A 20295-nucleotide genomic window follows, 5' to 3' on the forward strand; every position below is an offset into this window, starting at 1 on the left:
AAAGGGAGAAATTCTACATAGGAAGCTTTTGAAAATAATGGAAGAAGAGGGGGATATCTTGATTCTGTTGTATCTATTGGCTTTATGTTTAGACTCTGAAACGGAATTTCTTCTAGCTTCCTTTTTAGTCTGTTTTTTAATTCCTCCACAACAATAAATTCCTGACCTAATGGGGACTTTAAATAAAAAAAACACTGAACTAGTGCTTATTCTTCTGATCTACTAAATTAGTCTTTTCTCTTTGTGAAATCAGAGCACATGACACAGTGCAAGCTGGCACTACTACAGCAGATATTAGAAGCTGCCCCCCCACTCTGACCTGAATCTCTTACCTAAGTAGTCCAGTTATTGCTCTTTCAGTCTGACCTGAAATAACATTATGAAAATTTTAAACATACACAGTTTCGGATGTTATGTTACAACTAAGACAAAAAATAAGTGTACTTATCATTTTAATCTTAAATTATATGACGAGGAACAACACTATTTACCCATCTGTGAATTGTAAAGTTCTGTTTAAGTTCTTTCTCTAGACTACATTTTATTTGCTTTCTCTCCAACATAAGGTAGATTTTTTAAAAACAAATCATTGTGAATTACTGTCTTTGTTATGCTCTGCATTCAGTGTGTCAGTTTAATATAAGAGGGTTTTTGAGAGAATAGAATTCAAGAATATTTTTAAGGTGTTATGTTCTGATGGAGTGATTTCAGTTTTTCTTTGCTTCAAGTTTTAGAGAAACTACCCAGGTTGTTAAATGTGTAGATGTTAAAAGCATTATTAATTTACTTAAACAAGGAAAAGAAAAACATGAAAAGAGAACAAAGCCAGGTTATAAAGTTCTGCTGAACACAGGATGATAATGGAAAATTTAAAAAATGTGTAAATGAAAAAATAGAAATTAAATAGAAAAATAGAAACTAAATAGAAACTTGGTGAGGATTGAAGGATTTGTCAGTCAGTTCATTTTAACTTGAGAATGCAAACTATGTCAGGCTCTTCATCACCATCTTGTTTCTTTTGTTCCAAATGATGCTCATTTTCGAAATTAGATTCTGTGTTCTAGGGCAGAAACATCATTTTTGAAGAAAATGGAATTCATTTAGAAAATGGGATTCTTGGTCTTTAACTGGGTAGCAGATGTTCTTTAGCAACCTGCAATAATGTTGTTTTATCAGGTTTGAATTCAGGAGACAATTGCTGTTTAAGGCTACCATAACTTTCTCTTCTGCATATCCCATATCTTTCGTGGCAGTGTAGTACACATCTCATCCCTTGTTTATTCTGATTCCCCTTCCTCTGTACCCTTCCTCCTTCCCCCTTAGGTTCCTGGTATCTACATCCTAGTTCACTTACTCTTTTTTTTTATATATACATGTGTCTCCCAAACACATTTTTCAACATCCCTTACTAATTTCTTCATATCTCTCTTGAAGGTATGGAATTACTAGAGTTTCCACGTTAACCAAATATGAGTCTTACTTAACATGGATTGGTTTGTTGCTTCCCCCCCACAGGATACTTCCGGGATTTTTTGAGAAGTATTTGAAAGTTATGTTGTTTTTTTTTTTCCATGTTGAAAAGTTCTTGGTGAAAATGAATGTGAGGCAAACGTGTATTGCATATTCATGTTTCAGCTTGACTGGCTGAAATTAAGAAAGCTACTGGTAAACCTTCTTGTAAAGGCCCTTAATATAGGCATTGCAGTTAGGTTAACCTACGCAGTCATGCAATGTCTTCTTAAAGTCTAAAGGTGTATGATGTATTGTAAAATTTCAGACTAAAATGTTGGGGGGAGGATGCCAGAGTCCACAAGAAAGGGAAGTTGTGCGTATTGTGTGGCTCAGAGCATACAGCACCATGGCTGGGCGTGGCTCAAGTTTGTGCAAGAACATGAAATAAGGACAAAAGAACAAGAAATACAGGTTTCACCACATACAGATATTGAATTTCAAAATTAATTATAAAATAAATAATTATTATGTGTTAGAGGTAATACTAAATCCAATGGGAAACACTATTCAGGTCACTGCTAGCACAATGACACATTAAAATATACACCTTAGTGAAGAATAATAGCAGCACAACCAACATGGTTGTTAAACTATTGTGATTTAATATAGGAGAAGAATGGTGTAAGATTATGTCCATTTTAACTTTGGAGTTGCCTGACCTTTCTACAATTAACTTTATAATTCCAATGTCTTTTTTTGGCGTTAGTATTCATACAAGTTTTATGTAGTGATTACGATGTATTTTCTGTATGGTGGTTACTGTTTTATTGGTGCATCATAATGTCTTTAATACCATTTCTAGTTTACTTTTAGGAAGGATTACTAAAGAGATTTTTGGCTAGGATAATCCATAAACATATTCTGATTCTTCAGATTTAAAGTTATTAAAGAATTTTTTTAGGCAACCTTTTGACAAGCTATAGTGGAAAATATTCCCCAATCGGCTATCTTGACTCCTAGCTAAAAGATAAAGATATGGTGTTGTAAGATGTGTGTCTTTTTTTTTTTTTTCCCCAGGCAATTGTACTTTGTTTTCGATTGCACTTCACAAAAGATAATATCACGAATAACACTGCAGCAGCTACAGTGCGACAGGTGGTTACTGTTGTATTTGAGAGAGTGGTTGCTGAAGATGAACGATATAAAGGTGGGCATACTTCTTACTCTGCTTGCTTTTATTAACCTGTTGTTTGGACACACATTAAATGTTTATCTTTTTCAGATAAAGTAGTAGTAAAAAAAAATCTATAAACTTTATAAAAACAATCATAGACATTATTCATTTTTAAGGACTTATATACATTTATTAGTATTCAAAGGTGATGAAATCATCAGCCACTCTGTCAGTCAAAGTCAGTACACTATATATACATATATAGATGTATGTGTATACACACACGAAAAATATATAAAATCTATTTTTTTTTTCAAACTGTGAGAGATGGTCTTCAGGTTAGTATTGTGAAGGAATTTGTGGTGAGGGAAGAGCAACTGACATCATCTACTTGGTCTTACACAACGCATTTGATACTTTCCCCCATGATATCCTTGTCTCTAAATTTGGAAAGACATGGATGTGATGGATGGACCACACGGTGTGTAAGGAATTGGCTGGGTGGTCACACTCAAATTGTTGTAGTCAATGGCTCAATGTCCAGCTGGAGTTCAGTAACTAGCGATACTTCTCAGAGGACAGTATCGGGACCAGTGCAGATTAACGTCTTTGTTGGTGACATGGACAGTGTGATCGAGTGTACCCTCAGCAAGTTTGCCGATGCCACCAAGCTGTGTGGTGCAGTTGACACTCTGGAGGGCAGGGATGCCATCCAGAGGGACCTGGGCAGGCCTGAGAGGCGGGCCTGTGCAAACCTCATGAGGTTCAACAAGGCCAAGTGCAAGGCCCTGCATCGGGGCCAGGACAATCCCAAGCACGAATATAGACTGGGTAGAAAATAGATTGAGAGCAGCCCTAAGGAGAAGAACCTGGGGGTGCTGTTTGATGAGAAGCTCAGCATGAGCTGGCAATGTGCGCTTGCAGCCCAGAAAGACAACCGTGTCCTGGGCTGCCTCAAAAGCAGCATGGCCAGCAGGGTGAGGGAAGTAATTCTTCCCCTCTGCTCTGCTCTTGTGAGACCCCACCTGGAGTGCTGTGTTCAGCTCTGGGGCCTTCAGCACAAATAGGACATGGACATATTAGAAAGTTCAGAGGAGGGCCACAAAGATGATTAAAGGGGTGAAGCACCTCTCCTATGGTGACAGGCTGAGGGAGTTGGAGTTGTTCAACCTGGAGAGGAGAAGGCTCTGGGGAGACCTTACAGCGGCCTTCCAGTACCTAAAGGGGGCCTACAGGAAAGCTGGGGAGGGACTCTTTGTCAGGGGGTGTAGCAATAGGACAAGGAGTAATGGTTTTAAACTACAAAAAAAAAAAAAGGTAGATTCATATTAGATATTAGGAGGAAGTTCTTTACTATGAGGGTGATGAGGCACTGGAACAGGTTTCCCAGAGAAGCTATAGATGCCCTGTCCCTGGGAGTGTTCAAGGCCAGATTGGATGGAGCTTTGAGCTACCCGGTGTAGTGGGAGGTGTCCCAGCCCATGGCAGGGGGTTGGAATTAGATGGTCTTTGAGGTCCCTTCCAACCTAAACTTCTATGGTACAAAGTGAGGGTAATTTAGATAACTTAGTATGAAATGAGCAACAGTAGCGGTTCTAAAGAGAATGTTCATTGTAAAGAATTGCTTGTTATTCATGATCTTTGGTATTCAATCTAATCCTTATTTCTGTAGAAATGGTAAGTTGTTGAAGAATTGTCTGGCCATTCTTTTAGAATCTGTTTGTTTGTAAGAGCACTTAATATGTACTTGATTTTGAACAGTTCCGTTGTTAACAAAACTGACTTCTGCTTTTACACAGACACGATCGAACAGCCAGCTGCGGTTCAAGGAAATAGTAACAGAAGATCTGTCAGTACACTGAAGCCGTGTGCTAAAGATGCATATATGCTTTTTCAGGTAGTTGGGCAGCATATACTTAACACATCTGCAGTTATGATTGGGTGATTGTGTGTCTCTGTAAGAAATTTCAGAAATCTGCGGTTGGCATATTGGTAAGGTCCTTAACCAGAGCTTCAGGCCTTCTTAAGTGTGTTTATTTTAGTTGACAATGATACGCTGTACCTGAGAGGGATGACTGGAAAAGCTAAGCATGCATGTTGGCATTAACTTTGAGATTCTCAGTTGCCTTCGCCAAACACTGCTACCACAGTCTTAGTTCTTGTGTTGGTACTGTATATTAATATAAAATGTATAATGAAAAGTAGTAATTTATATTCGTCGTATCAATAAAAATCTTCTTGACTTAGCAAATTCATTGATTTTGAGATATCTTTGAGGGCAAGAATAAACACAATTCCTGCAAGGATACCAGTAAATTTACAAATTTTTTTTTTGCATTATAATTTAAGTAAAATATTTGAGGAAAAATTATGTTGAAGTGTGAAAATTACTACTTACAAAGAAGTTGGAGAATAGATTTTTTTGTAGACTCAAAAAAAAATGATCACAGTAAAGGACTGTGCAGAGAATGTAAATGTTATTGTATTTCTTTTTAAGGATCTTTGTCAGTTAGTTAATGCTGATGCTCCTTACTGGCTCGTGGGTATGACGGAAATGACCCGAACGTTTGGCCTTGAACTTCTTGAGTCAGTCCTCAATGACTTTCCGCAAGTGTTTTTACAAGTGAGTAGTTCTTGTAGAGAAAGTTAGGAAGTCTTTTCTTCACATGTGTAGTAATCTTTACACATCATTAACTTCTCTTTAATTTAGTAGGAATACTACCTTCAAAAGGACCTGTAGCTTTTACATGTTCGATTTTTCTTTTTATTTGATAGAGAAGTATAGCATGCTTCTTGTCCACTTTTTTCTATCATTCATACTTTGCGCATTTTGTGGAACATGTAATACTATATTATACTTCTTATTTTGCCAGTTGCATCCCCTCCAGAGTTGTATTTTCTTATCTTTCATCATTTGTGACACTGATGATGATACAGCTCTGTAATTTAATTTGTAGTATCTCAGTGAAAACTGTAGCTTTGCAACACTTGCAAAGCAGTAGCAATCACAACTATGATTTGTGTGCATCTACAATATATAAAGGCACCATAATATTACAGTAACACATTTTAGCAGACACTAGATAAATTAAGAAGTTTAATATATAATAAATGATGTTTTAGCAGGCTATTTTAATTTGCAAAATACAAGAAGAGGAATGTACATATGAACTTGACCGTGTGATTTCATCATGTTTTTTGGTAGCTTTAAAATGGTGTCTGCCTTTCTTCCGTTTGATTTCATGAGCTTTTAATTTATACCAAGATTTACATGACTTCAGAGTACTTGATCTTAACAGTAAATGTAAATAAGATGCATAATCAGAGCTACTGAAGTCAACTGAAGTGTATCTGTTTATAATTTGTTTTTTTTTTTTTCTTTCAGCATCAAGAGTTCAGTTTTCTTCTTAAAGAAAGGGTATGCCCTCTTGTTATAAAGCTCTTCTCCCCAAATATCAAGTTCAGACAAGGTTCTAGCACATCATCTTCCCCAGCACCAGTGGAAAAACCATATTTCCCCATCTGTATGCGCTTGCTGAGAGTAGTTTCTGTTTTGATTAAGCAGTTTTACAGTTTGCTGGTAAGATTATGTTCAAATTTTCTTTATGCAATTCTGTTTTTCTAGATATATACTAGTACTGTGGTGAATAATAGCATTAATTACCTGCTGGGAACTGTTGACATATACTGAGGGAAGAAAAGTCTAAATATTGTCTTCGTCTTACATGTGTTTGTGTTTACATGTATTCTACACGTATTATTTTATTAAATGTGGGCTTATACAAATTCTCTGAGTAGATTAACTGTTGTCTTTTCTACACTTCACTTTCTTTCAGTTAAGATTTTGGGAACCTTTTTAATCTTCCTGTATTGTTTGTCTGGCTTTAGATAACATTGATTACTGTATTTTGACAATACTTGCTAAGAGGCTTTTGACTCCTGTTGCTAAAGCTGTTGACAGAATGTTCATTAAAAACACATGTTCAGCTGTTCTGTACCTCCCAAGTTTTAGGTATTTGCTTTAAAAAAAAAAAGCTTTTTTTTTTCATTTTCATTTGTTTACTGTAGCATATTTATGATTTTTGTTCAAATACCTTTAAAGAATTTAACTCTTTCAATACAATTGCATATGTATTAGCTTGGCAAAACAGATTATTAGGTATGTTTTTTGCATAATTTTGAGTAAATACTTAGTGAAGGTATTTTTTAGATCCTGTGCAAAATTTGCACAGATAGGACTCCTAAGATGAAACAGAAGATTTTTGGAGAAAATATGCTGCAGAAGGCTTTTTCTTTTAATCTAATGGCTATAAACAATATCTTTTTAGGTAACAGAATGTGAGATCTTTCTGTCATTGCTGGTTAAGTTTCTGGATGCAGACAAACCACAGTGGCTAAGAGCTGTTGCGGTAGAATCTATTCACAGGCTTTGTGTGCAGCCTCAGCTATTAAGGTATAACATACATCAAATTTCACTTTTACTTACATTTTAAGAAATCTTTTTATTTTTCTCTGGTGGAAAATGCTTCCTAAAACGTCATAAATGTCTTGAATCTTGAAATTTACATGCAATAAACTCTTCAAGATAATTTTGTATAAATCAGTAGGCAATACTTATTATCCAGGAAGGACTGAATTATAATTATCCTCATACAGTGTATTCTAAACCCTCTCTGTTTCACCAGCATCAAAGAAACATTTACTCAAAACTGAAGTTTATTCACCTAAATATTTGCAGTTAAAATGTGCTTTTAGTCTCCAAATTGTCAAATGCTTATTATATTCCCTAAAATACTTTTCAGGTCCTTTTGTCAATCCTATGATATGAAGCAACATTCCACGAAAGTTTTCCGTGATATTGTGAATGCTCTGGGGTCCTTCATCCAGTCACTATTTCTTGTACCAAGCACAGGGAATGCATCAGTGACACCAAACCAAACTGGTAAAAGCCTTGTCCTTGCTCTCATTAAAAATTTTTTTTTCTTTTGTAATGATCAAATTAGTTTTTTTTTGGTTTGATACAATTCTCTAGCATTCATTAAGCTAGTTTTCAGGTCTGTTACACTAAATGATTTTACATCTGTACCTGTGTCATGGAGAGGACTGCTCACAGCCAACAGAGTAGCAGTCCTACTGATCTGTATCTGCTTCTACAAGCTCCTTGGTTTGCAACTTTTCTGAGGGAAATTATGAGGGATGTATCTCTAATTTCTGACTATTATAAACTTGACTGAATTCTGTCTGATTCGGGGTGGATGTCATTGAGGGCTGCATGCAACTGAAGTTAGTTAGACAGTTCCCTTCCTCTTTTGAGAGGTGATAGCAAATTTGTCTGGATTTTTAGGGACAAAACTGGACGGAGGAAGCTAAAGGGTAAACAGACGGATCTGTGCTTTATGGATAATCTTTTTCTGTAAGCTGAAAACAGTCGCTTACTGAAACTAAACTTAATTATCTTTTCTTGCAGCCAGGGTTGTGGTGTTTCACAGAGTATATTTATATTTGGTATAAGGAAGAATCGTTTTCCTGTTAATCCCTTTGCAGGTAGTCACATCTGAATTAGGGCTTTCTGCTTCTTCCCAGGGTTCTGGAAGCAGAAACCTCAGCAACAAACAACATAAGAATTTCTAAGGCTGTCTTTTGACATGCCTTCTTAAAAGAGATAATTATATTTTAATTACGTTTATTATCTCTCATGTCTACTACTAAATTAGCAAACATTAAAAAGTCGGTGTTTAGACTCGTACATCCCAGGATTCCCTCATGAAGTTTGAATTACAAGTTGGTGTTAACATTGCTTCCGTGAAGAAATTTATGTCAGTTGTTGTTTGATAGTTATCTGTATAGAAGCTGATAGAAGAATTCTATTATTTCTAGGTTAGTTTAATGCACTTAAGTAAATTAGAAAAGCATAAAACTGCATATTTTCATCATATAACACACACCACACACACAAGAAGCCATTCACCAAATCCTCATTCTCCTCAAAACTTACATTTTTTTTCCTCACGTGAAACAGCATTGCATAAGGGACATACCCTTAGTGCTGTCACTATTTTTCTGGATTATCGTTCCAGTTTGTTTGTCCTTTACCTTTTCAATTCCTCTTGTCTGAGCATTTTTCATGTCTCTTTCTTATGCATATCTCTGTGCCTCTTTTCCTTCTGTGGCCATCTCTAACAAAGAACATATCAATTCTTAATTTTTGAACTGAATCTTCTGGCCGCAATGGTAGTCCTGTAGCAGCAGGCTGTTTTATTCAGTTGTGGTTGACTTCAGAGCTTCAGTTTTGCAATGGGTAGCCATTTCATGGGAGAAGGTGAAAGCTGCATCTGCCTAAGTTTTGTGTCACTATTATATTGGTGTAAGCCTTTTTACCACTGTAAGGAGTTAAGTTGATTTAAAAAAAAATAGTTTATAAGTGTGACTGCTTGGTGAGATCGCAGAAAACTGCACCAGTGCAATTGTGTTCATGTCAGTGGCAGTGCTTGGTTGACCACTTTACCAGTATGGTATTGGTTTTTAACTTGTTAAGCTTTACTGTGTTGAAGTGTATTCCCATATGTTTTTGCATGTATTCATATTGTCTGGATTTAGCAGTTTAGCCTCTCTACATAATTAAACGAGAGCACACCAAAATGGCAGTTGTTATTCTGAAGTTAGGTGCTGTGAGTCACCTTTTTGGGAATCTGCACTTGTGGTACCTACTCCTAGTATGTACAGACTTCTTTCGATGTACAGGAAATGTATTTATACAGACTTCCTTGTCTTTTCATCTGTGTTTGTTTGTTTGTTTTGTATTTTTGGCTTTTTGCATTGGAACCAAAATTTATTCCATCCTAGCTGTTGTTTGGCATGTTGTTGGCTCTTCCCTGATGATGTTAATTTGTACCTTGGGATGGCGCAAATTCACACACTGGAGTTCTCTTTGAGTTTCTTCATGTGGCTTTTCATTTCTGAAATCTTTAAAGTTTGCGGTAATCTTCAGTCTTGGAATGATTAGCCTTACTTTCCTGCTACTTCTAAATGCAACTATTCAAATAGTCCTTAAATTTTATTTAAATATGTGTGAATCTTCAATAAAATATATATTATTTCATTGAGTCTATTTAAGTTCGCTTTATTCAGTGTGTTATGAATGCTGCTGTTGCTATGCCTTTCACAAAACATTTTATTCTGACTGAAAGTAGGGCAGTTAGTATCAACTACACCTTTAAAATTGATTCTTTTGCACATAATACCATGTTGCAGACAGCAGGGGGAGCTCAAAAATAGTTTTTTGTTTTGGTGATGGTGATGTATTGAGCAGGGCATCTCAGATAAATCTACATGTCTCAACTTAAAATAATAAGTACAGAAAAAGGATGTTTGCTGATCACTAAAATTAGCCTCTGGGAATGGTTAATTTTAATACTTTGGTTTCCTGAACAGGAAGCAATGCATCTGGGAGCACTGGATCAGCACAGACAAACCCTGGAGTGCTTGGAATGGGGGGCGGTGCAACTGTATTACCTGCCTTCGAGTACAGAGGAACTTGGATACCTATCCTGAACGTAACAGTACAAGGCAGTGCTAAAGCTACCTAGTAAGTACCATTATCTTTTTGTATGTAACATACTTTTGTTTATAATTTGTCTAAGGATTTTTTTTATTAGTGATGATTGAGGTGTTCGTTTAGCTGGCATTGAGGTATATTATGGCCTTTCTTGTGCAGTGGGGTGGTCTGATTTTTAACTGTTTTGTCCAAATGCTCTGTTTTCTGATCCAAACATCCCCTATGGCTCTAGCATCTGTTGGATTTTTTTTTCTACCATACTGTTGTTGTATAACTCTTCTCTTTTAGGCCTTGTTATAGTATATAACAATTTTAGAATGTATTCTGGTGGGCTCTGCAATGACAAACATTAAGGACATTAAGCCATCAGTGGAAGTGAAAAAACAGTTTTCTTAGACCCGCTTTACTGTATTTACACTTTTTATTGAACAGGATGTTCTGGTAGATATTGGCCAGGTTGTCATTCCAAGCAATGTATTGACCTATAGATGAAGGTTAGACTGTGAATACTTCTTAGAATGACCAATTACTAGTTTTTTCCTGAAGATTTTGCAGAGTGGAAATGTTTCTAAATTTACAGAGCTGTGTTACTAGGTTGCAATGCTTTTGAAATAGTGAAAAACAGTGAAAATCTTTTCACGTCACTCATGACCACTGAGGGTCCATCTCTTCCAAATTATTATACAACCTCTTCCAGATCATTTGTACAGCCAGTGAAATTTTGGCACACTAATACTCCGTGAAATCAGCAAATAGCATAGATCTCTACTTTTTTAAGGTACTTTATCTGCCTTTCAGATTTAGAAGGACAGATTCATCCTCAGATTTCAAGACTTTAACAGCAAATATGTGTTGACTTTTTATTCCAACAGTGACCATGAATATTCTTTTAGGTTGCTTGGCTGTTCTCAGGAACTGAAATTTTTTAAACAAAAGTAGATAAAAACTATTTCATGCTTTGTCCACCTACTGCAGCCTCCTGCTTTTCTACCTTTTCATTTTTCTTAATTGTTAACTCTGTTTTTGTGTCTTAACTACCTTATTTTTGTCGTTACTGTTCCTGTATGGAATGAGTATTGTTTCTTCCACCCCTTTTTAAGCTTGCCCTGTCCCACTATAATAGGAGAAAAAAAAAGTTGAACATATGATTTACCTATATTGCATATGCCCTCAGATATGTCTGGCAGCCATCTTCAAGAAAGTTGAAGTAATAACTGAAGTGTTACATTTTTGGAGAAAGAAAGCTTTTTGGGCAGAAAGGAATAATGGCACTACTGTATAAAAGTATCTGGTATATTGTAGCTAATATGTAGACTAGGAATGCCTAGTCTGTCTAGCAACGTTTTGTAAAGTAAACCATGAAATAGTAGTTGTTGGGGTAGCAGGTAGTTTCTGTAACAGACCACCTTGCCTTGTGCAGACGCTGCTGCTGTGGCAGCTACAATCTGTTTCCTGTTGGATTTTTAACCCAGCAGTTCTTTTAAAGTAAAATATGAAGAAAAGTGGCAGTGAGGCTGCAATTCCAGAATAATGATGGTTTAACTGCGTGGTATTCAGCAGTGAATCATGTAAACGTTTCCTCTTTGTACAAGTAACTTACATTGTCTACCTGTGCATATAGGTGATGGATATTTGGTCATACATTATCTTCCTATGGCAGGCTTTTCCATTTGTGTGAACTGAAAAGATAACGATCATGAAACATCTGACTTTTTATCAATTTATTATAACAATATTTACATTGTCATGACTTTCTGACCTATCATCTCTGTTATTGCTATGTGCTTCTGTTCTTTGGAACAGCCTTATAAGTAAAACAATAATGAAAGTCGAATAATTCATTCAGTGATACTTGCTTATGTGTGTTAATTTCTTAAAATATTTATTGACAGGTCTAAATACTGTACTCAGTGTTTGTTCCCTTTCATTTGCTATTTTATTTAATGACTCATTTACTCTTTTCATTAGTGACTTAATAGTCAAGTAGTTGATTTTCTTGAGTTGAGAATGCTTGTTTTTGTCACTGTTCTTACTCACAGTTTTACTATTACATGATTGCTTGTCATGCTTTCAATTTTTCAGTTTGGAAATGCTGGACAAAGTAGAGCCACCTACAATTCCTGAAGGCTATGCCATGTCGGTGGCATTTCATTGTTTACTGGATCTTGTCCGTGGTATCACTACCATGATTGAAGGAGAGTTGGGAGAGGCAGAAACAGTCAATCAAACCACAACAGAGACAACTTCATTACCAGCACAAGCTTCAGAGCGGCAAGACTTGCAGTCTGTATCTGACCAATCAGACAAAGAGCTAGGTATTTGAAAATGCAAATATTATATAACATACAACAATTTTATGTAAAGCAGGAGTAAGAGAGTTGATGCTTTGTTGTTTGAATTTACTGTTTTGAAATCTTATGTAAAAACTTTTAATGAAGTAAGGGTTTTTTGTTTTGTTCGTTTGTTTTGTAACAGAGCAGCAGTTATCTTAAAAAACTTGACCTGATATACTGCTTCTGTCCTGTTGCACCTTAGCCGTACACTCCTCATGGTGTATTAATGCTGTTCTACAGCATTAATACCATGTAAGTGGGATGTGAGGGAGATAATAGACATTCTGTTCTCCAGAACTACTCTTCTGCCTTCCTGTGTCCTTAGCTTTTAAGGGACAGCCTGAATGAAAGAAATGTGGCAGTTACGGCCATAGTACAGAAAATTGTATTTCTGCTAGCAAGATGAAAAGACAAATGTTTTAATGGAAAGACTTTAAATAGCATGCAAGTATTTATTTAGGGAAGAATTTACCTTCTTTAAAAGTGGAAATAATACCAACTACGTCTTGTATTTGTATAGCATATGAGGACCCTGTATATCTACGTACAAAAAGACTTGGGTCTTCAGTGATTTTGGCTTGTGTACAAGGAAGCTGAGATTCTAGAGCCGAAGTTTGGACTGAGGCATCAGCTCCACAGAAGGGAGAGGAAATGGGTTTGTCTGGAGCAGGGTCTGCGGCCTCAGCAGTGCAGAGCTCTCCATGGTGCTGCAGGCAGCTCGCGCTGTGCCTGGGGGCTTGCCATGGCCTGGCAGAGGGAGGGAGGAGTGTGGGAATCCATATGGGCAGATTATAGCTCTGTTAGGCTATATTGGTTTTATACTAGAGAAGTGAAAAAAAAAATCCAAGAACCTGGGGAAATGTAAATGTGAGTGGAGAGAGATTTTTCCTTCTCTGAAAAATTTCAGTAGCGTATTTCTTGTTTATCCGATGTCCTGCACTTATGCACTTATGCCTGCTTGTTTTTGTAAACAATGATTAAAAATAGTTCTATATACCTTCATAGGGTTTTTAAAATGTAATTTAGAATAAGTATTGCACTGGTGACATTTTTTACTTCAGCAATATTACTTCAGATGTGACTGTTTGAGTAGTAATGGTGTGTGTTTGTGTACACATGTATGTGTGTTTGTGCATACATATATACATGTGTACACAAACTTGAAAAGTTCTGGTAGCAAACATTGAATGTTCATGATAATATTTGACTTTAATAACTTTCAATTGTGCATTTCTACTATAAACAAGTATATGTATTTCATTGAAGTTAACAGAGCTGTCTGGGAAGAAATGGTCAATGCCTGTTGGTGTGGCCTTCTTGCTGCATTATCCCTCCTACTTGATGCAAGGTATTTGGTCTTCCATTTGTCTTGATTTTTCAATTCCAAGCTGTATTTTGAACTGAGTTTTTATATTGGTTGACAGTTGTTTGAGAGAGCTGTTTGTAGTGCGTAAGTAGAGAGGTGTCTGTGGGTTAGTGATGGCTAGACTGAGCTGTTACAAGTAAACTACATGAAGGTCCCCAAAATACTAAAGTAAACCTTTAATATATTTCAATATAGAATTAATCAGATTTTCAAAGACTTGCATTTAAACTATTTAAATGAATTTTATTCCTTTATTACTCTGAATGTTTCAACATGTTGAAGTGATTCTACTCATGTTGTGACTAATGTTTATAAAAGCCTAAATAATATCTCAGTACTTGTTTTAATGTACAATTCTTCAAGTGGAAGAGCTGTTTATTAAGTAATAACCTTGGTAATTTTATTGTTGCTTTCAGAGAGTCTTTTGCTATCAAACACTATTTTCTTAAATTAGTGTTAAATATCTCCTTATAGTTTCCTTTGCCAAGTCATTCATAACTAAGGACCAATTTTATAGGAAACAGACCTGGAGAATTCTGTTGATTGGTTATGCTTGCTCTTCAGTATTTATAGCATTGTCAGTTTCAAAGTATGAGTTCTCATTCATTTCACTTTTGGTTAGCTGCCTTCTGTGCCACGGGTTAATTCTTACTAAATGATGTATACTGTTTTTCAGCACTGATGAAGCTGCTACTGAAAATATTCTAAAAGCAGAATTGACCATGGCTGCGCTTTGTGGAAGACTGGGTCTTGTAACATCAAGAGATGCCTTTATCACTGCCATTTGCAAAGGTTCCTTGCCTCCTCACTATGCCCTTACTGTATTAAACAGTACAACCGCGGCTCTGTCCAGTAAATGTAAGTATATGGATTTTCCTTTATTATTTAAATGTGTTTAATTTTGTTCCATATATTGTCCATAAATCTAAACCCCTATTTTTATCAGGGTATGATTGCAAAGACACACAACAATATTATTGCTTGGCATAAAGCACTTGGCTGTACTAAATTTACTCAAAATCTATAGTCAAGATCTAGACTGCCTCCTTTCCAGAACTACTTAGTCTTGCAGCATCTGCTAGGTATCATTCTAGTCAACCTAAAACTTCCCTGGATGCTTAGCATATATCAGAAGTTCATATTCTAAGGAGATCTGTCTGTCATCCTAAAGATCTGTTAGGATATGTAACTAAGGCATTCAAATTTCAAAAAAGTCCCTGTCAAGAAACTCAAATAATTAGTATCTGACTAGAAGATCCTACATTTGTGGTGTGCTACAGTCTTTTCTACAATTGTATAGTGATTGGGAGTACTTACTAACTAAATAGAAGGTCTTAAGTTCTGAGCTCCGTTGAGCTTCAAAGAGATTCAATCGGTGCTTCCCATATCCTGAGATAATGTTGTAAATCATGGGGCATGTCAAGTGAGGATATACTGTTTCTGATTTTGAAAATTAGTTGCTGTGTAGCTCGAATTCCAACTACCTGGTGAATAGGCAGTTGGGTTTACTATTAGACCTCTTAATATGAAACAAAAATACCGTAGTATTAAAACAAGGAGTGGAACCTTTTCTCCAGCTCACAAGCTAAGTGTATTATTAGATCACAAGTCTGTGAAGCAGTACATGTGACTGAGCTACACTAATCTCTGGGGAGATGAAGCAGTGAACTTAATACTATTTTAGTTAGGTTACTCTTCTTTTAGCAAGTGAATTATAGAAAGGGTTGCCTGTAGTCCTGCATTGGGAAGACTTCACTAGGTAGCACTTGTGAAACCTTAAATCTGAGAACACTAGTAAAGTGATATCGCACAGTCATACCATTTACAGATAATAACCACAGGTGACTGAGTTGAGACATAATCTGAGGCTTGTACCTTAGCATCTTAGCACTAATATTTTAGTCTCGACACAAAACATATTAATATATTGCAAAAGAGAGGGAGAAATTACTACTAGTTCCTTTAACCCCATAAGATAATAATATAGTAATCTAAATATAACTAAAGGTTTCAATGAAGTATTTCAATGAAATGTAAGCTATCTTAAAATTAATACTGTGAAAACATTTTTAGGAGTATGTTTGCTGTCACTCAGGAGTGGTGGTGGTTGTTACTGCATTAAGTACTGGATTTAAAATTTGTTTGTTTTTTTTTTTTTCATTTTCTTCTAGCATATTCCATTCAGGGACAGAATGTTCAAATGATCAGTCCCTCAAGTGAGTCTCATCAGCAAGTTGTAGCAGTAGGGCAACCCTTAGCTCTTCAGCCACAGGGAACAGTAATGGTAAGTACAACTTGTAAACAATCTGTCCTTCTTACATGCTCCTTTCTGCATCTCAGCGTGTCTCTGTTTTCGTCACAAAACTAAAACCCATCAGGTATGAGCCACTATGAAGAAAGTTAACTCTATCCCAGCCAAAACCAGCTCACCTAGAAACACTCTTATTACAGAATAATAAAAAACGTGTTTTGATTTTTTTTTTTCTTTCCAGCTGACTTCAAAAAATATTCAGTGTATGAGGACATTACTCAACTTAGCTCACTGCCATGGAGCTGTTCTTGGTACATCATGGCAACTTGTCCTGGCTACTCTTCAGGTATGATTCAAAATATTTATGGTTTCTGATTTCTTGCATTTCTTTGTACTTTAGTTTTGAGATTTTATGTGACTAACCAAAAAAAAAAAAAAAATTCTATTAATGGTGTACTTTGAATTGTCTTGAGTAAGTACTGTAGTATTTTCCTTGAATTCTGGCTAGTTGGAAGGCTGTAAGCTAACTTGAGTAGAATGTTTGTTTCATCTCAGCTTTTCTGCTGAAAATCATCCTTTTGTATTTCAGCATCTTGTGTGGATTCTGGGGCTGAAACCTGGTGTTGGGGGTGCCTTAAAACCTGGAAGAGCTGTGGAAGGACCCAGCACAGTAAGCATGATTGTACATTTTATAGTTAATGATTATGCAGTATTTTCTGTTGCAATCTATGAGATAATTATCTGTCTCTTTTCAAGGTTCTGACCACAGCAGTTATGACTGATCTACCAGTTATATCCAACATACTTTCAAGGCTTTTTGAAAGCTCACAGTAAGAAATCTTATCTTACAATTAAAATAACGCGTGTGTATCAAACTTGGTTGGGTTTTGATAGCTGTTATTTTTCAGGTACCTTGATGATGTGTCTTTACATCACTTAATAAATGCCCTTTGCTCCTTGTCTCTGGAAGCCATGGATATGGCCTATGGAAACAATAAGGTATAAAAAGAGTTGTCTATTTTCTTCTTATGTGCCTTTGTGAAAAAAGCAGATGACTTCTGCATTTGTCTTTTAAGCTAACTATTTCTAATGTTAAAACAGTAATACATTGGATTTTTTACTCCAGAATAAAAAATAAATTATGAACCAAAGAATGTCTTGTTTATAATGGCTTCTATGATTACTAAATCCTGTGGGCATTCTCATCGTGTTATTGCTGTGGTTTTTGTTCGGTAAGGAATAATGTCATGTGTTTCCATTTATCAGATCATGGATGGATAAAATTTTAAAAGTCCTTGTAATTTCAGAGGATAGGTATTCTGACTGGCGCAGTATGTTCTGTGAGATGCTAATTTTCAAAAATTTTTATGATATATTTCAGGTAAAGCATAACAATTTAGATATTAAATAAAAAGGTTTTTCTCATTTACCTGGGAAAATAGTAGTATTCCTGTTGGCCTCAGAAAATAATCTTTAGCTCAGAAAGTTTAAAGACTGTGTGATTGAAGAAAATTGAATATGTCTTCTAGTCATAATCTAATCTCAGAGGAGGATTTGTGAAAGTTTTCACTTGATCTATTACACTAGAGATAATGATGACAAAGTATACTTGATAATATTTGACAATTACAGTAACAAGGCAAAGAAAAGATAATGAATTAAAATAAGATCTTTTGTGTGCTTAAAAACCGGTTGAAAATGAGAATAAAATATCAGCAGAAATGTGAATGGTGAGGAGCAGAATAATTCCAGTGCAACAGTCAATTTTGAATATATGTCTATTGATTTATTGGAGCTTATAGAAAATATTTGCATGTGTATTTGATGAATGGGAAATGTACCATATTCCTGCAGGGCGTTGATGAAGCAGATGGAAGATAGAGCATAAGGGGAGTCTTAAATGTTGTATATGAACAAATAATATAAAATTTTAACTTTAAAAGTTGTGATGGAAAGAAGGCTGGTTTGCTAGTAAAATATGTTATAAAACTGGTTGGAGAGGGGACTATGTAAAAATGGGAGTTTTGATAGGATTATTATGGCTCTGGTTTATTGTTCAAACTTGGAGAAAACTATTTAAAAAAAATATGAAAAAAATATTGTTCGTGATAGGCTGTTGCTACCCCCTTGTGGCTTCTCATGAAGTACTGCAGAGGCTGTGGAAACTTCCCAGCCATACTACCTCGGCTGTGAATGCTGTCACAACCGCTTGTGAAATGCAGTACTCAGTGGAGACTTAGTTACATCTTAATTTACAAATTAGAACGTAGTGAAAGGCTCTGACATTATCTAAGTTACCTCAAAGTCATGTGTTCAAATTCCCTTTTACTAAGGAACCATCGCTTTTTGCTGTTGCTAAATTACTGGAAACAGGACTAGTTAACATGCACAGGATCGAGATCCTTTGGAGACCTCTGACGGGTCATCTCCTGGAGGTAAATAATTGCTTTTATCAGTTGTCCTAGAACTTAGTTTGTAATAAGGAAGACCTTGTGGCAATGCATTTTTAAAGAGTAAATATTTCTTTTAATCTGACGTGTATTTAGGTGTTCTGTTTCATGTTAGTTGTTTTTGCACTTTGATTGCATCACAGCTTGAATTTAAAAGTTAATTTAAATATTTAAATTCCAGTATTTTGTAGTTCTTACTGACTGTCTTTATGTTGCTGTTGGTCTTTATATATATGTGTTTTACTTATGGTAACACAAACAGGCTTTATTTGGGATTCATCTAGGGAGATTTTAAGATATGTTTTTATGTCCATACCAGATGGATTGGAGCCATTAGGTATACTAATGAAGTTTGTTTGTTTTTAATAAATGTAAATTAACATTTAAAATGGTTTCTTAAAGAGAATACTAGCAACATAGGTGTCATAATCCCATTTCAATTTGTAGAGTATTTTGACTCTTCCTTGGAAAATGTGTTTCAACAAGGAAAAAATCTTAAATTCTGAATTTGAAACTAAAAACAAGGGAAAGAATATCATTGTAAAGTTTTATTTCTTTACAGGGCTAGGTAGAAGAGTGAAATACAAGAACAGGGTTAGGTTTACAGAGGGTAAAGGACTGTAGTGCGTTAACCTTGGCAGGCTGCAAAGTGCCAACACACCACCCTCTCCCTCACCCTTCTAAGCAAAACAAGGGGAGAAAATATGATGAAAAAAGCTCATGGGTCAGGATAAGGACAGGGAGATCGCTCACCAATTACTGTTAAGGGCAAAACAGACTTGACTTGAGGAAGATTAATTTATTGACAATTAATAACAGAGTGGAATAATGAGAAATAAAACTAAAAGCATCTCTGGCCAGCCCCTCCCTTTTCCCAAGCTCATCTTCTCTCCCGATTTTTCTACCTCCTTCTCAGCCACGAGCGGTGCAGGGAGTTGGGGCTGTGGTCAGTCCATAGCACTTTCTCAGCCACTCCTTTCTCACTTCCTTCCCTTGCTTCAGTGCGGTGTCCCTCCCTTGGGATACAGTCCTTCACAAACTGCGCCACTGTGAGTCCCACGGGCTGCAGTTCTTCAGGACTGCTCTAGCATGGGGCCCCCTATGGGCCGCAGTTCCTTCCAGAAAACCTCCTCGAGTGTGGGCTCCTCTCCACAGGCTGCATTTCTGGTCAGGAGCCTGCTCCGCCGTGGGCTGCAGCTTCCTTCAGGTTGTGTCCACCTGCTCGGGCATGAGGTCCTCTGCTGCAGCGTGGAGATCTGCTCCATGTGGGACCCATGGGCTGCAGGGGGACAGCCTGCTCCACCAGGGGCCTCTCCACAGGCTGCAGGGGAGCTGCTGCTCCAGCACCTGAAGCACCTCCTCTCCTTCCTTCACTGATCTTGTTATCTGCAGAGTTTTTCTCTCTCACATTTTCTTACTCCTCTCTTACAGCTGCTGCACAATGTGTTTTGTCCTTTTTTAAATATACTGTCACAGAGGTGTGTCAGCAGCATTGCCAACTGGCTTAGCTTTGGTCAGCAGCAAGTCCCTTCTGAAGCTGTCAGGAACTGGCAGTGCCCGCCACAGGGCAGCTCCTGGCCTCTTCTTACAGAGGGCATCCCTGCAGCCTCCCACCCCCCCACAAAACCTTGTGATGTAAGCCCAATGCAAGCAGAGAGATTTTCTTCCTCATTTTCCAGAGTGTCAGGTGCTTCCTTTGAACCACTGTGTTATT

The 20295-nt window shown here is 36.6% G+C and overlaps 1 protein-coding gene across 4 annotated transcripts in view; it reads left to right on the top strand.

Moving 5' to 3' along the window:
* The window catches only part of MON2 (MON2 homolog, regulator of endosome-to-Golgi trafficking), a 73608-nt gene that overhangs the window by 20396 nt on the left and 32917 nt on the right, over positions 1-20295 (top strand). For all 4 annotated transcript variants that reach the window (XM_080592058.1, XM_080592055.1, XM_080592056.1 and 1 more), the window contains 16 exons: positions 2530-2659; positions 4426-4523; positions 5124-5249; positions 6012-6206; positions 6955-7079; positions 7429-7568; positions 10058-10211; positions 12264-12496; positions 13781-13862; positions 14557-14738; positions 16052-16164; positions 16373-16477; positions 16721-16801; positions 16888-16961; positions 17040-17130; positions 18465-18566. In XM_080592058.1, the coding sequence (XP_080448184.1) occupies positions 2530-2659; positions 4426-4523; positions 5124-5249; positions 6012-6206; positions 6955-7079; positions 7429-7568; positions 10058-10211; positions 12264-12496; positions 13781-13862; positions 14557-14738; positions 16052-16164; positions 16373-16477; positions 16721-16801; positions 16888-16961; positions 17040-17130; positions 18465-18566 (2031 nt within the window). The remainder of the gene's footprint in view (positions 1-2529; positions 2660-4425; positions 4524-5123; positions 5250-6011; positions 6207-6954; positions 7080-7428; positions 7569-10057; positions 10212-12263; positions 12497-13780; positions 13863-14556; positions 14739-16051; positions 16165-16372; positions 16478-16720; positions 16802-16887; positions 16962-17039; positions 17131-18464; positions 18567-20295) is intronic.

Source organism: Anser brachyrhynchus, assembly GCF_964034855.1.
Source record: "Anser brachyrhynchus genome assembly, chromosome: 1".
Taxonomy (NCBI): domain Eukaryota; kingdom Metazoa; phylum Chordata; class Aves; order Anseriformes; family Anatidae; genus Anser; species Anser brachyrhynchus.